General features: G+C 45.1%; 1 protein-coding gene across 1 annotated transcript in view; it reads left to right on the top strand.

Moving 5' to 3' along the window:
• T265_02741 (hypothetical protein) overlaps window positions 1-12,801 on the top strand; it is a gene marked incomplete at both ends in the record, with an annotated part of 15,398 nt that extends 2,597 nt beyond the window's left edge. Inside the window, 5 exons of the mRNA XM_009167056.1 lie at window positions 1,398-1,440; window positions 2,195-2,423; window positions 7,062-7,209; window positions 11,381-11,490; window positions 12,689-12,801. Of these exons, the coding sequence (XP_009165320.1) occupies window positions 1,398-1,440; window positions 2,195-2,423; window positions 7,062-7,209; window positions 11,381-11,490; window positions 12,689-12,801 (643 nt within the window). The remainder of the gene's footprint in view (window positions 1-1,397; window positions 1,441-2,194; window positions 2,424-7,061; window positions 7,210-11,380; window positions 11,491-12,688) is intronic.
• Between the last annotated feature and the right edge of the window lie 886 nt (window positions 12,802-13,687).

Genomic DNA, 13,687 nt, shown 5'->3' with positions numbered 1-13,687 from the left:
GCACCAATTTACCAGCTCGCGCGTGCAATGCGCAGCTACTTACCCCCCCCCCCCAATCATCGGTGAACGAAACTGTGGCAGCTACAACCAGTGTATGACCAGTACGCGGTTCTTACAGCTGACAATGATGATGATGATGATGATGATGATGATACCTAGCTGAATGCAGCCGAATTTGTCGTTCATCAGAATCTTTGGCGGTGTCTGGCTATCGAGGGTGTCCCTTCCAACTTTGTGTCCCTTACGTGGGCACTATATACGAACTCCTGTGGATGGGTGCGAGTGTACAACAAACCTCCACCTGGGTTCATCACGTCCAGTGGTGTAAGACAAGACTGACATCTCTTTTCTTTCCTCTTCAGCCTTGTTATTGATGTGCTGCTTGAAATTTCTTTGCCTGCCTTGCCACCTCGGGGATCGAAATGTCCCCGGGACGTTCGCGCACGGGCTATATTGTTCCCTCTGGGTTCAGATCCTTCAAAAATGCAAACCTCAACTCACCGATGGTTGGTTACTCTGGTGGTGATGGCGCAATCGCGCAGTTTGTCAAAGCAATCGCCTTCATTGCGTAGCCACCCCGTTCCCGAACTAACTGAAGATGCCATCGCCTTCAAGGCATGACTGTATGTCTCACACATTCTGCCACTTTCATGTGATCGAAACTGTACGAGTTGGAGCCAATGCATCCATGGTACACCGTTTATGGCTGATAAATTGAAATTGCTGCAATGGAGATCTTATCTCAGGCAATATTCATTGTTTGTTGAAAGCAATCAACATGGCCCTGAGGTGATCCGGCGGAGCTGAATTGGAACTGATGTGGCGTAGTAATGGATTACTACGTTGTCTTGGAAAGAAACCAAACAAAGCAAAGTAAGACAAATTTGCGGTCGGTAGGGAAATTTGCTTTCACAATAGGAACCGATCACATACAAATACCATCTTTTGTGTTCCACTAGGATCGGTTAGCGGCAGTCAGTGACTTTGTGTTGTACCCAATGTCATCTGTTTGACCAGCGAATCTGCTCATCAATTGATCAACCCAGCTACCACCTTTACATGTTCCATAGCGAAATAACTTAAGCTTACCCTTTGGCTCAAGTAGTTAGAGTGCGAAGGTCCGTTGTTCGAACCCGACCTCTGCCTCTCGACTTGCCCTGTCTAGGCTTTCGCAGCTTCCTTCGGGTAGCATGGCAGCCAAGCACCGGAAGGTGTTACAGCTGAGATTTTTTTTCACCCTTTGTCTTCGTTCGTTTGAGAACGCGGCATAATTTATTTCCTCACTGGCGTGTTGGCTATCTCTGCGGGCACGCGCTCGTCTCCCAAGAGTTTCCATCGTACCCTAGCTGTTTTTGTTACCTCGTCCTGGCATGTATTTCGTCTTATCTTTGTTCTAGCATTGTGGACGAGGGTGATAAAATGGCTCATCGAGAGGCTGTGGTAAGTTGGACAGTAATTTGTAGTCGGTTATTGCTTCGTTACATTAGGTCATGATCTTATCAGCACTTCTATCCTCATTGAAACCTTGCTGCCTTTTTTAAGGTGCCTTTCTATTTACATCTGGTTTTTGAGAAAAAATCCGCAGTTTCCGTCATCGAATGCGTATATGTTGAATCGTAATTGTGCAGTTTTATCCGTAGTAGCCATCGTTCGGGCCCGATTGAGGCAGCTCTTCGAGACACACTTGATCGTGCCTGAATTGGAATGCTGTTATATCCTCTTGCTACAGGGGAACGGTGTGTAAGTGACCCACCGCCCGCTAGGACATGCAATACTCCCCTGACGTGGCGCATTTATTCCAGAATAGGGAGTAGAAGTGGTGAAGGAGAAAATCGGTAAGGATAGCTTGGCGACGGTAAAGCCTGGATATCCTTGAGACACGTGGACTCTGAGTTAAACACATAATTAAATTAAAGTACGCTAGACGTGGCGTTCTCTACGTCCACCAAATTGTTTTGATCCCTTTTGTGATGCCGTGTCTGAGGTTCTAATCGCAGTTCTCAGTTTTGGGCTGTTGTAGTCTACGCACAGTATCTCACCCCTCGTGGTTCCCTCGAGTTTCCCGGCAGCCATGTACCGGAATGGTCAATAAACAGCCAAGTTACAGACGGTTTAATGTGCTAAATAGTCTGTATGTTTTTGCGGCCATTTTGACAGTTCATTTTTTAATAAAAAATATGTTGACACCTTTCAGTCCCAGCGAATAAAAGAAATTACCACGATGAAAAAGGCCAACTTCCAGGCAATTCACTCCTGGATCGTTCGCAAATGCACTCTACTGGTCCGTGAGCTGACGTTTGCCAATGCAGAGGAAATAACCGATGAGGCATTGCCGTTACTCCTGCTTTTCTACGACAAAGAATCAGAGCATTTAAAGCCCAAGTTTCATGAGGTCGTTAACGCCCATCTCTCAAGTCATCTAGGTAAGTATGTTTGTTAATCATAGTAGCTGTATCAGAGAATAAGCTGGAAGTTCCCTAAATTCCCCTTCCTCTTCCATGAGGACTTCATGACAGCGGAAAGCCAAAAAAAATACTTTCCAAATTTTTTGCACTGAAAACGAGTAGTTTCAGCCTCACTGACTCACATTGTAGCTGTCATTTAACCAATTAGGACAACCATCTTGCCACCTTGTTAGCTTGCTTATTTTTGTCTTTAGGCCCTTCCATGCTTTGGGTGTAAAAATAGCTGTATATGAACCTTTGCCAGTCGGATAATATAGGAGAAATAAGTGCCCCAATGGCACATCATCATCATCGTCGTCATCATCATCATCGACAGCATGACATCAGTGTTCAACACCGATGCTCACTGCCGTACAACCATGACTTATTTGAAGCCTTATTGTAAAGAAAAGAGTAAAGGTGGACGGTGGATGGACTTAGTGCTAGCTTAACAAAATCATTCCGAGGTGCCTACACCTCCAGACATTCACTCAGGCAATCTGAATAGAAACTGACAACAAGAACGCCACTGACATCGGTTGGCACAGCACAGATTGCACAGATTTGACCGCATATTCCGAATAAACAATCCTCCTAGACTTTTGCGAAACCAAAACTTCACCGTCAATACTGATGGAAGACGCAAAACTTTACTCTTGTTTACTGAAGCTACCTGCTGCTTAGAATGCAGATAAGTTCTCCTGACCATCTATTATTTGGGTCATTCAGACCCAATAACTGTCGCCAGCTCATCTCCAAGGTTCACTTGCCCGATAATGATCATTAGATACCTAACTGTTTGGTAGAAGGCATACCCGTTCAGCACCAGCTTCTCGGAAGTATGATAGACGAATGTGGATACAGTGATCTCCCGGGGACTACCGGTTGATGTGGTCGGAGTGATCCCTTCTAAGAGGATGGTCTCTATTCGGGGGAGGGTCGGTCAGACCGTCAGTTTTATGTGACAACTATTCGATTTTTAAGGAATGTGCTATGTCTATCTGCATTTTGTGTTATTTTGCATTTGTTATGTCTTGAAGCCTAGCTCTTCCACATCGGGATAAAACCATTGAATAAGTTGCCCAGTTTGTTAGCGAATTTTCATTAATCGGAGCAAGTTGTTAGGCGGAATTTCGCACCGTTATTCGCTTTATCGCTCGAGTTGGGCGCTGCTACGGCCAACTGACCTACCATGCACGTGATTACCCAGAAAATCGAGTCCCCTTCCGGTCCAACATCAAGGTTAGTTCTAATTGGCTAAAAGTCTGGACCCAACAGCCAATCATGATCCAATATCCGCCGTTGCCAATGGTGCATCTAGGAAGCGTCGGAATTTCCAGAATGCTTTTGCCGCATACAGTTTATATACGACGCGCTGTACTAATGTTTTCGACCTGGTTTTGGGCGTTAATACACGTTGTTCAAATTTGGCGACTGTTTTGACGTAAACATTAGCTTGGAAGGTTCAGAAAATAACAAGCATAATGTAATCTTCACCCGGTGTTTTGTGACCTTGTTTGATCTGTTATACGCGATTATTACCTACGATAAATCAGACGTTAGTATATTGTGACTGAGTTGTCACACCCACGTGGTCTTCCAATAGAGAAGGATTGGCTTTCGCCACTTAGCTACGTTTACCTAGGGAATGCACAGTTAGATTTAGAAACCGGATTAAAATAAACCGTTTTGTTGGTATCTTTGTGTGTTTACCCCCGACGTCACTATCGGACCATCTTAATTAGAATGCCTATCAGGGCGAGATGGACCAGGTGGTTAGAACGCGAATTTACTGACCGGAAGGTCCGTGGTTCAAACCCGAACTCTGCCTCTCGACTTCCCTTGTCTAGGCTTGGGCAACCTGGCGGTATCCCAGCCATCGTGCCTAGTTCGCGTGGTGTGGCAGCTAGGCACCGAAAGGGTACTAAAGCTGAACGATCATTTATTAAAATGCCTAATAATAGCCGGTCTGAACATAGGGATATTTTTTTCTGCAAAAGGACGAAACTTACGTGACACAAGGAAGCTTCGAGGGTGTATAGACCGGGATACATACGACCTAAAGTTACGTGATTCCACTCATTTTTCGCTTGTATCGTCACTATTAGACTGTGACCGTTGAGTCGTATCCGGGCTGTAGAGCAAATTTTGGCTTTTGGAGTCTCCTTGTTCCTCATAACTAAACAAAGACTAATGACCATACTAAATAATGTTCATATTGCTCAATTTACATGAGAAAGGTAGTTTCCTTTGGGAACTCGCAAAGCCGAAGCTGCCAGGATTTTGAAACACTTAAATCACTGATGCCCATTAGTTGATTTTTTGCGAGGCGGTCTTTCCCGGAATGATTCCCTACTAATCACTTTGTTGCCTAATTGTAAAGCCTCAACGAAGGTGCTCAAAGTCGGTCCATGCACCCTCCTGAATTCTTGGATCATGGTGTGGCTTGCGTATAGGGGATACCAACACCCAACCTGTGGTGTCCCCATTTCAAGCAGCTGGCTGGAACTGCCGGTCTTTTGTTCCAGCGGTACCGAGGGGAACATTCTGATATTCTGTTGCACTGATGGTGATACGAGTAATCATTTAGGCGGTATGTGCGTTTGGAGGCGGGGACGTTCGTCAGTGTTTGTACGATCGGTTCGTTTTTATTACCGTACGAAGACAGACATGATTAGACCATATAAAAAGTGTGGGTGGGTTTCAAACATTGCAGCGTACCATCGTGAAGAACCTTCATAAAGCAGTGGGCGAAAGTTGAAGTCCCATCTGAAGTGCAAACTGACGCGTACCGTTCTAGTCGATGAGAGATCAATGTGAGGAGATATGACAGGATGGAAGGGTGGATGAACCAGGCGAAACTGGATGTGTGCAGGCAATCGAACAATATTATAAATAGGGTAGAGGGTGACGATGGAGTATGAATTAGGATGTGTGGCTAAGTTTAAACCGTCGTGGTGTGGAGTTCAACTAGAAAAACGAGTGAAAGAATCGCCAACAATGCATAGCACAGCGGTGGTAATGACAGCAGAGTATCCTTACATTTGTCATTCGATAGACAGAACCATCATCGGGAGATTGATGAATGCAACGAAAATGTTTTAATTTCGGAATACACGGAGTTTGAGTCATATAAACTGAAATCTGGCGTCGTGCAAACCTCAGTTGAGGTCAATGGCTAATGAGGAAGTTAGGAGGGTAGGTGGGGACAAAAACCCATCTTTAGAGCGGAAGTCGCGATAAAGGGAGTGACTCCAGAGACGAATGAGGTCATAGTGATCGGGAATTAGAGTCTCTGTTGGGAGTAGTACAGATGGGATGGTAGAGGATAAGGGGTGACGAATTTTTTGAGGATTGTCTAACCCACAGCTATTACAAAACACGAGGGGATTGATCATTACGTTTGCCTTGTTTTGCCATGTTTGAATGTTAGCTAAGGGAGACAAGTGTCAGGGCGGCAAACCACATCTATACATTATCCTGAGCTGCTATCTCCACTGCTGGTGACGCTGGTTACGTACTAACAATCACACACGCGCGGACGTCATGTGTTTTTTATTCCATTCTACAGCAGAGTAGTCCTTCTGTGGTTCACCGTGCATGAGCGGAATGGATTGGACAGTAGGCAAATACACTCATTTGCACCCTACTTTGATTGTAACTCAGTCGCAAATTTCGTACAACTGGGGTTCATGTAGAACATAAGGTTGCTGGAAACTCGGACGATGCACCCACTCGATGAACTCTGAGGAGTACGAAACCGGTCATGGGCTATCGAAGAGTTTCCAGCAGTCTTTTGAGTAGCGTTTCTTGAAGATTGTATGATCCTTTTTCCCTACACAAGCATGTGTATTGGTAAAGAAAGCTGTTCAGCCATGCCACCAGAAGAAAGAAGCGGAGGGCTGGGATACTACCAGGTTTCCCAAGCCTAGACAAGAGAAGTCGGGAGGCGGAGGTGGGGTTCGAACCACGCACTTTGTGGTCAGTAAATTCGCGCTCTAACCACTGAGCCATCTCGCCCTCACACTAAACGTTGTCCCCGGTGTTTCCACTTATTTGGATGACAACCGTCATGGGTTATGGTCTCGGTGAACTGCCGCAGTGTCTTGGTTACGTGCTGAAATGTTCCGCCAGGCTAATGATCAAGACCCTCTGCCGTAGCAAATCATCATGGGTTCACACGAAGAGTCAGATACCCAAGTCTTGGTTTGGAGTCGATTCCTACAGCAAATGGACAGAAAGACCTCCGGTGAACAATTCTATCACTGTCACAACAGTCCTGAAGCGCATCTGAAAAAAATCGTTTAGCTGTAACACTTTCGGTGCCTAGCTGCCATACCACCTGAAGGAAGCTCGAGGGCTGGGATACTGCTAGGTTGCCCAAGCCTAGACAAGGGAAGTCGAGAGACAGAGGTCGGGTTCGAATCACGCACTTTGTGGTCAGTAAATTCGCGCTCTAACCACTGAGACATTCCATCCCTATGTTGTGTTGTTGGTTGTTATTATTATTATTCGAATCAGTGACTTGGTCAACACCGAACCTTCATATGTTGACTATCTCCGTAGCGCATGCACATGTGTACCCTAATCCACACCTCCTTTTTCTTTATTTACTAGGACAAATCAACTTCTTGACCGCAGACGGAAACACATTTTCACATCCGCTGGCCCACATGGGTAAATCTGCTGCGGATCTTCCATTCTTTTGCATCGATTCTCTTGTGCACATGTACGCACATCCGAAGAAAGCAGATGTTTTGCTAAGGTAAGTGGATTTCGGTCGGTCAGGTTGTTAGCACTTTGGATGCAGTCATTTCAGTTTATCTTCTGCACTGAGGGAGCCACACTGCGTTCCTTTCAGCCAATAACGTTTCCAGTATGATTCTCAGGCTCTCCGAACAGGAATAGGGATTCCGCAGGAATATATTCAAGAAGCCGGGCTGGCTTCGCTGCTGAGCTTATCTGATGAGTCTTGGATGCTCTAAGTAGGGTGCCACTTCGGATATTGTCCCCTCTGGGTCTCCAGCTGATGTCATCTGTGATGCACTTTCGTTAATTGAAACCCATTTTCTTATTGTCCATCCGTCTTGATATGCTCACATCTTTGAACCATCGAGGTCCCCATACGCCATAAGCTTGTAATACAATTTTCCATTTCAATCTCTGTCACATTGCCTGGTGAAATGAATTAGTGGTTGGTTTGTTGCATTGAATATTTCATCAGCATGTAGGTGTCACTTAGTGTGGTCGAATACGATGACCCCGGGCCCCTCAGTTCTGCTCAGTAATGGGGCTAGTCAGAGGTTCCACTTCGTGTCTTTGATCGAGAAATCAATTGATACGATTCACACTTACGACAGCGTTATACCCGGTTTCGTTCTCCAACGCATTGGTTTGCTTTCTCGAATAGAAGATTGCAGCTAGGTGGCACGGCGGGAAACGACCGATCAAAGGATGAGTTGGATCTGCTTTTGTATGCATTAAAAACGTAATTTAAATGCATATGTTTCGTTCAGCTGTAGTACCCTTCCGTTGCCTGACTGCCATGCCACCCGAAGGAAGCATGAGGGCTGGGATACTGCCAGGTTGCTCAAGCCTGGACATGGGAATTCGAGACAGAGGTCGGGTTCGAACCACGGACATTCCGTGCAGTAAATTCGCGCTCTAACCACTTGGACCACCTCGCCCCCAAGGTCACAACAAGTCTTCGTCTGTAGATGGTTCAGCTAACCGCACAGATGTCTCGCAAGGACTTGCTACCAGTCGTGGTGTTAGGTAGCCTATGTGCGTTTTGGATAAGAGTGTAGACAGTGCATTCTACCTATGTACGGGGATTTATTGTAGATTTACATTGTGAAATTGTCCTGGAACCTTTGAATAGCCAGTACAACTACACGGGTGGCTTATAGGTAGCCTCGAGTTTGAGGTAGCTCGGCAGCTCTGGTGCGAAGCTACTGACTACGAGGTCTGTAGTTCGAACCCTGTCCTTGTTTTCCGATTATCATGTCTAGGCTTAGATAACCTGTCAGTATCTCCGTCCTCGTGCTTGTTTGACACGGCAGTTATGCATCCGAATGGTACTAGGTAAAGATAATCAATAACCGTTCAGTTGTGGCACCCTTTCGGTGCCTAGCTGCTGAAGGAAGCATGAGGTCTGGGATACTGCTAGGTTACCGACGCCTGGACAGGAGAAGTCGAGATGCAGTGGTCAGGTTCGAACCATGGACCTTCCGGTTCGTAAATTCGTGCTATAACCACTTGTCCATCTGGTTGCAGGAACGGTTCGAAAACTGAAAGATTTTTAACGATATCTCCTATGAATACTTTGCTATCTCATTCCATTATGTCCCAATTTTTGTGTTACCAATGTTAATAATATTCGTGTTTCCTCCAATCCTAATGTTGTCTAGCGATCATAATCACTTGGTGGAATTCATCACTGACCTACACTCAGGTAAACTGCATCGAGAATTTCATTACGGTCCGGACAAACCAGCTGAAGAGAGCGTGAAAACTAAAAAACAAACACCATCTGTACGTTTCCACGTTCTCACTTTGAAACTATCGTTTTGTTTTACTGTTTTCGATCGATTTGTATGTCGTCCGTGTTGCGTCTCTTGGGTGGTCCAAGTTGGGCATATTGTGTTTTGTATATATTCCTCAGAACCATTCTCTTCCATTGACGAACTAATATCTGGCACATGTGGGCTCTTAGGTGCCTCACTGGAAAAAATTGAATGAGACTCGTCTGCAACGCCCCATGTGGTCTCGGTCTTCTGATAGCTTACTTTCATGACAGATGACTAGCAATGGGTGTACAGGGTGAAAAGCTTACGTCGCGCTCACGGCTTTGTTCCATAGAACGAACTGGTTTGTTGAACCAGTAATAAAGTGGGGGTGTGGTCGTAGGATTGTTACCGGTTTTCAACCCTTTGCTTAAGTCTGCACAGTGGTCTGCCGGGAGTAGTCTGGTCATCGCCAACGTTGGCGCGCCGCTGTTTCACTTCTTTTTTTAAACTCTTGAAAACACAACATGGGATTGATTTACTAGTGGATACGAAGCTTCAAACAACCGCAACGAAACTACTCACAAGGTTGCTGAAAACTCTTCGACTCTGCAAACCAAATTGAGTGTATTTCTCGAAAAACTGCAACGAAGCTTTCAAAGACTGCACTTCCAAGGACTGAGTCCATTCGGGACGGTAACGGTTTTGCCCGGATCACTGTATTTGGAGCCCATGACAATGACAGGCTTTTTTAAAATTAGTACTACAGTGCCAATCTGCATCGGTAGCTAGAATTCGTTGCTGGACATTGTTAAGTTCTGCCTGACCGTTGTATTTATCCGCCTGCCGAGTCACTTCATTTATTTCAGCAGAGAACTTGTACATGTATATAATATCTAATTTCTGTCACGCTGACCCATTCTTCCTTTCGGGAATGATTGGCACTCCATATCGATTACTTCTTTGATCGTTCAGGGCAGAAAATTCGGAGTCTTTCACCATTTTCACGCTAGAAAGATACCATCCTTCTCGTCTGCACAACCGTTTGGAATGTAGTGCCAGAGTGAAATGCGCGATGTAGGAAAGTAAATGATATGACTCTTGTGTATGCCTGCGTTCACGCCCTTCCTAAGCACGCGCAACTCTTAGATTTGTTCGAGCCATCCTGAAAAGTTCCGAACTACGAATCGACGTGTCATTCATCCGTCTGTCTCATGATTGGTGCATTCTCCCCTGTGGAGACTCTCATCTGAAAAACAAATTGAAACGTGTTTTGTTTTGCGAGCTTCGTTGCTTGAGGCGCTCACACCCAATTCCAAATGGACATCTTTGCAAACATTGATCGATAGCCTATTGCAATCCACTCGCATCCGGGTGCTAGATTCTAAACTGTGTCTGATTTGTTGAGTGGTTTCCTTCTTCTTCAGTTTACTAGCTCTCTGTTTATAATCAACACGACTGTAGCCATCTTCCGAAGAATTCGTGTGCGTGACTTCTCATTAGAGTGCTTCTCTCCGAAGAGATATCCTCGGGTGAAGTTTTAGGAAGAACCACATGGTGCAGTGGACTTTTACTGTGTGTGGGCCGTCGTGGTAAGGAACATTTCTTCGCCCACCACCTGCATTATATTTTCGTAAGCTTGCATCTTCTATTCGGGGCACCGCTGCTACCCTCGTCACTGTGCGTAAGCAGACTAATGAAGCTGTGCGCGACACTGAATTGAGGATGCCGTTTCTCAAGGGCTTGAATAATAAAATAATGATAATAATAATAAACTTGAATAATAAAACTTCAATTAGAACATAAGGTTGACGAAACTCGGGGGGTCGTGGGCTGTCGATGGATTTTGTGCTACCTTATAAGTAGTAAATTACGAAACTTCAGCAACGTTTTATTGGCACTTACGCAACCCAGACAGGTCACGTGACTTAGTGTGGCGTTAACACACAGTCATTCGATATGGATAATCTAGAGTATCTGCTGAGAGGTTTTTCACGTCGTCAAGTCCAATGAGTATCAAGGCTTGCTCCTAAATAGATTAAGATTTCCACTGAAATAGACTCAAATGGCCCTGCTAAATCATTGGATGTGAGAGCTCTGCAGGGTGTTTTGTAGTAAACCTAAAGCTTACAGGAATTCCTATAAACTGCCACAGGTTAGGGATATCTTATGTACAGGTATGCTGGCCGTTCAATACAGTAACCCCACCTAAACACCCACAAGAAAAACCAAAATGTCTCCAAGTGCGACATTTCTAGATGGTTATTGGCACCAATTTTCGCCCTTTCGGGCTCGATCAACACTTCACTCCAAGTCTATATCGCTTGTGAAAGCCGACTCTAACTCAGTAGTGACGTTACTTTAGCTGACCCATGTTTTCCAGCATTCACATCCTTAAAATATGTGGGCTGCGGACGAACCTGCCCGTAGATCTTCAACCTCGTCCGACTGGACGAACAAGTTGTTCACCGCAATCAAGTGTATCAAACTCGCCAAATCTCTCGCTGCAATATTGTCTCAGCTGGCCCCCCATATGCATGGTACTGGTAACCATCCCCTGGTCTCTCTTGGTTGCTTTCATTTGCTTCCTAGTTTTCTGAGTGAGATAATTGGGAATTGCCCGCAAGTTAAGCTTTTCACCACTTGGAGAAGTTCCCTCTTAGGGGTGTACTTTGATTCCCCAGGACCCTGTCTACTAAGCCTTTTTCGGCTCAGCAGGCAGTCTGTAACACTCATGGGGAATTCTGCGAAGGGCAGAAATTTTATTCCGATGAAGGACAATCGTCTACGGTGCATACTTTATGACGAAATAGCTCATTTCTGGAATATGCAGTTTTCCGTGGAACCCCTCAACAAGCAGTGCCCCCATGAAAAGAAAACATCCATTGGTTTTTGGGTGCCATTCCTAGTAGCCTCAAAACTTTATTGTCATCTTCAGTATGCATATCAAATAATCGCCCATACTTTGTCTCTGATTTCCTTCTAGCGACAGGACCAGAAAACGGATCCGCCGGAATCAGCCTTCCGAAAACTAGGACCTTCCCGCATGAAGTACTCTATAATACACGACGAGTTCTGAACACGATTGTTGTTTGTAAACACACACGCACCTTGCTGTTCGCTAACCCTCTGTCTCTCTTCCTCTCTCACTCTTTCTCTCACCCATTTTTGGGGTTGAGATACTTTTTTCCACGACACACACACACACACGAGACCAAACAGCGCGCAACGACGTCTTATTTTCGACTGCATGTGTTTGTTCGTACACACGTTCTCTCCTCGGTGATGAACCCCCCACCCCATATGCCGTATGTATTTTCCTCTATGTTTCCACCGGTTTATTTTTATTACCTATTCCGTCTGATCTTCTCCTAATGCAACGCATTGTACCGCGCACACTGACCGCTNTTCTGGATCTGATCTTAACTTCATCTTTGCGAGTACCTCCTTGTGGGTGTGTCCGTTAGGTGACTTGTATGAGTCTCTGTGTGTGCTGACTTTGGGTTGTTGGTTTTTTCTGAAATATCTCTTAACTTATGTGAGGATTGTCGATTGTCTTTACTCTGCCTTGTAAGAGGAAGTCAACTTAGGAAGAACTGTTTACATTGACAATCCCTTGCTAGAAAGTGGGCTATCCTTGTGGTTAAGTCACTGGGGATGAGTCCCGAGAGATTGTTGCACGTCACCCTGGAGCTTTGTTCGCCTTCGTGCCATCAAATATAACCTGTAAGGTTGTAGGATCTACCTACGCTGACGATGAGGAGGAAATCTTTCATGTTGGCCGTTCAACCAATGCCTATCAACGCGCTCAAGTTGAATGTCGCTTCGTCATTGGTCGGGTAATAATCTAGTTGTCTCCACTAAAAGTGATTGAAATCCATGCAACGTTTAGGGATGTTCCACCATAACGTCGAAATTAGGTACCTTTTTACGAAAGTTGGCAACTGAAGTGAGCATCATTCCTGTTCAGAGTTAGCTCGTGACGACAATTCCATCGATTTTAGGCAAAGCCTGATAAGAATCCAATTGCTTCAGTGGTCACGATTCCCCAGATTGTCTCTAAAGTTATAGCGGATCGGCATCAGTGACGATATTCAGTAATTTCGAAACCCGAATTTTGATTGGATTAGAAGGAACTTCAAACATTCGAGCAGTTGGAAGACGAGTTGAAAGAAGAATGGTGAATTATTCAGAGAATAATAACTGAGCTGGATGCAAACGTGTTAGACGTTAAATTTGAGGTGGCGTAAAAGTAATGAACTCCAAACTAATTTAGAGATTGACTCGGACAATTTGATTTTGGAGTCATTAATCTGAAAGAATAGAATTCGATTTTGTGGACGAAGCCCAACTGCAGGTCAAGTTTCTAAACCCCTTTTGTTAAGCAAAGTTCAGGTCGTCTTGGTAATTCGTGGGCTGTCGAAAAATTTTCAGTAACCATATGAGTAGTGCACTAAGAATATACATGTATCGCGATATCTCGGATATCGTAACAACTTAAACATGGGGCGGTTCGGTGCAGCACATTCAGTTGCCTGACAAACGAGAGATTCAGCTTGGTTCCAGGTGAGTCTCTCGCAAAACCAAATTGGTTTGCAAGTGAATGTGTTTAGCTAATTTCGTGCAATTTGGTTTCAAGTAGAACATAAGGTTGACGAAAGCTCAGGGACTGCGCCCACCTGATGAACCCCAAGAAAGGCGAAACCGGTCGTGGGATGCCGAGGATTTTCCAGCAAC

This window comes from Opisthorchis viverrini (genome assembly GCF_000715545.1).
Source record: "Opisthorchis viverrini unplaced genomic scaffold opera_v5_35, whole genome shotgun sequence".
NCBI lineage: Eukaryota > Metazoa > Platyhelminthes > Trematoda > Opisthorchiida > Opisthorchiidae > Opisthorchis > Opisthorchis viverrini.
Note: the sequence above shows the minus strand (reverse complement) of the source record. Positions and strands in the feature narration are given on the sequence as shown.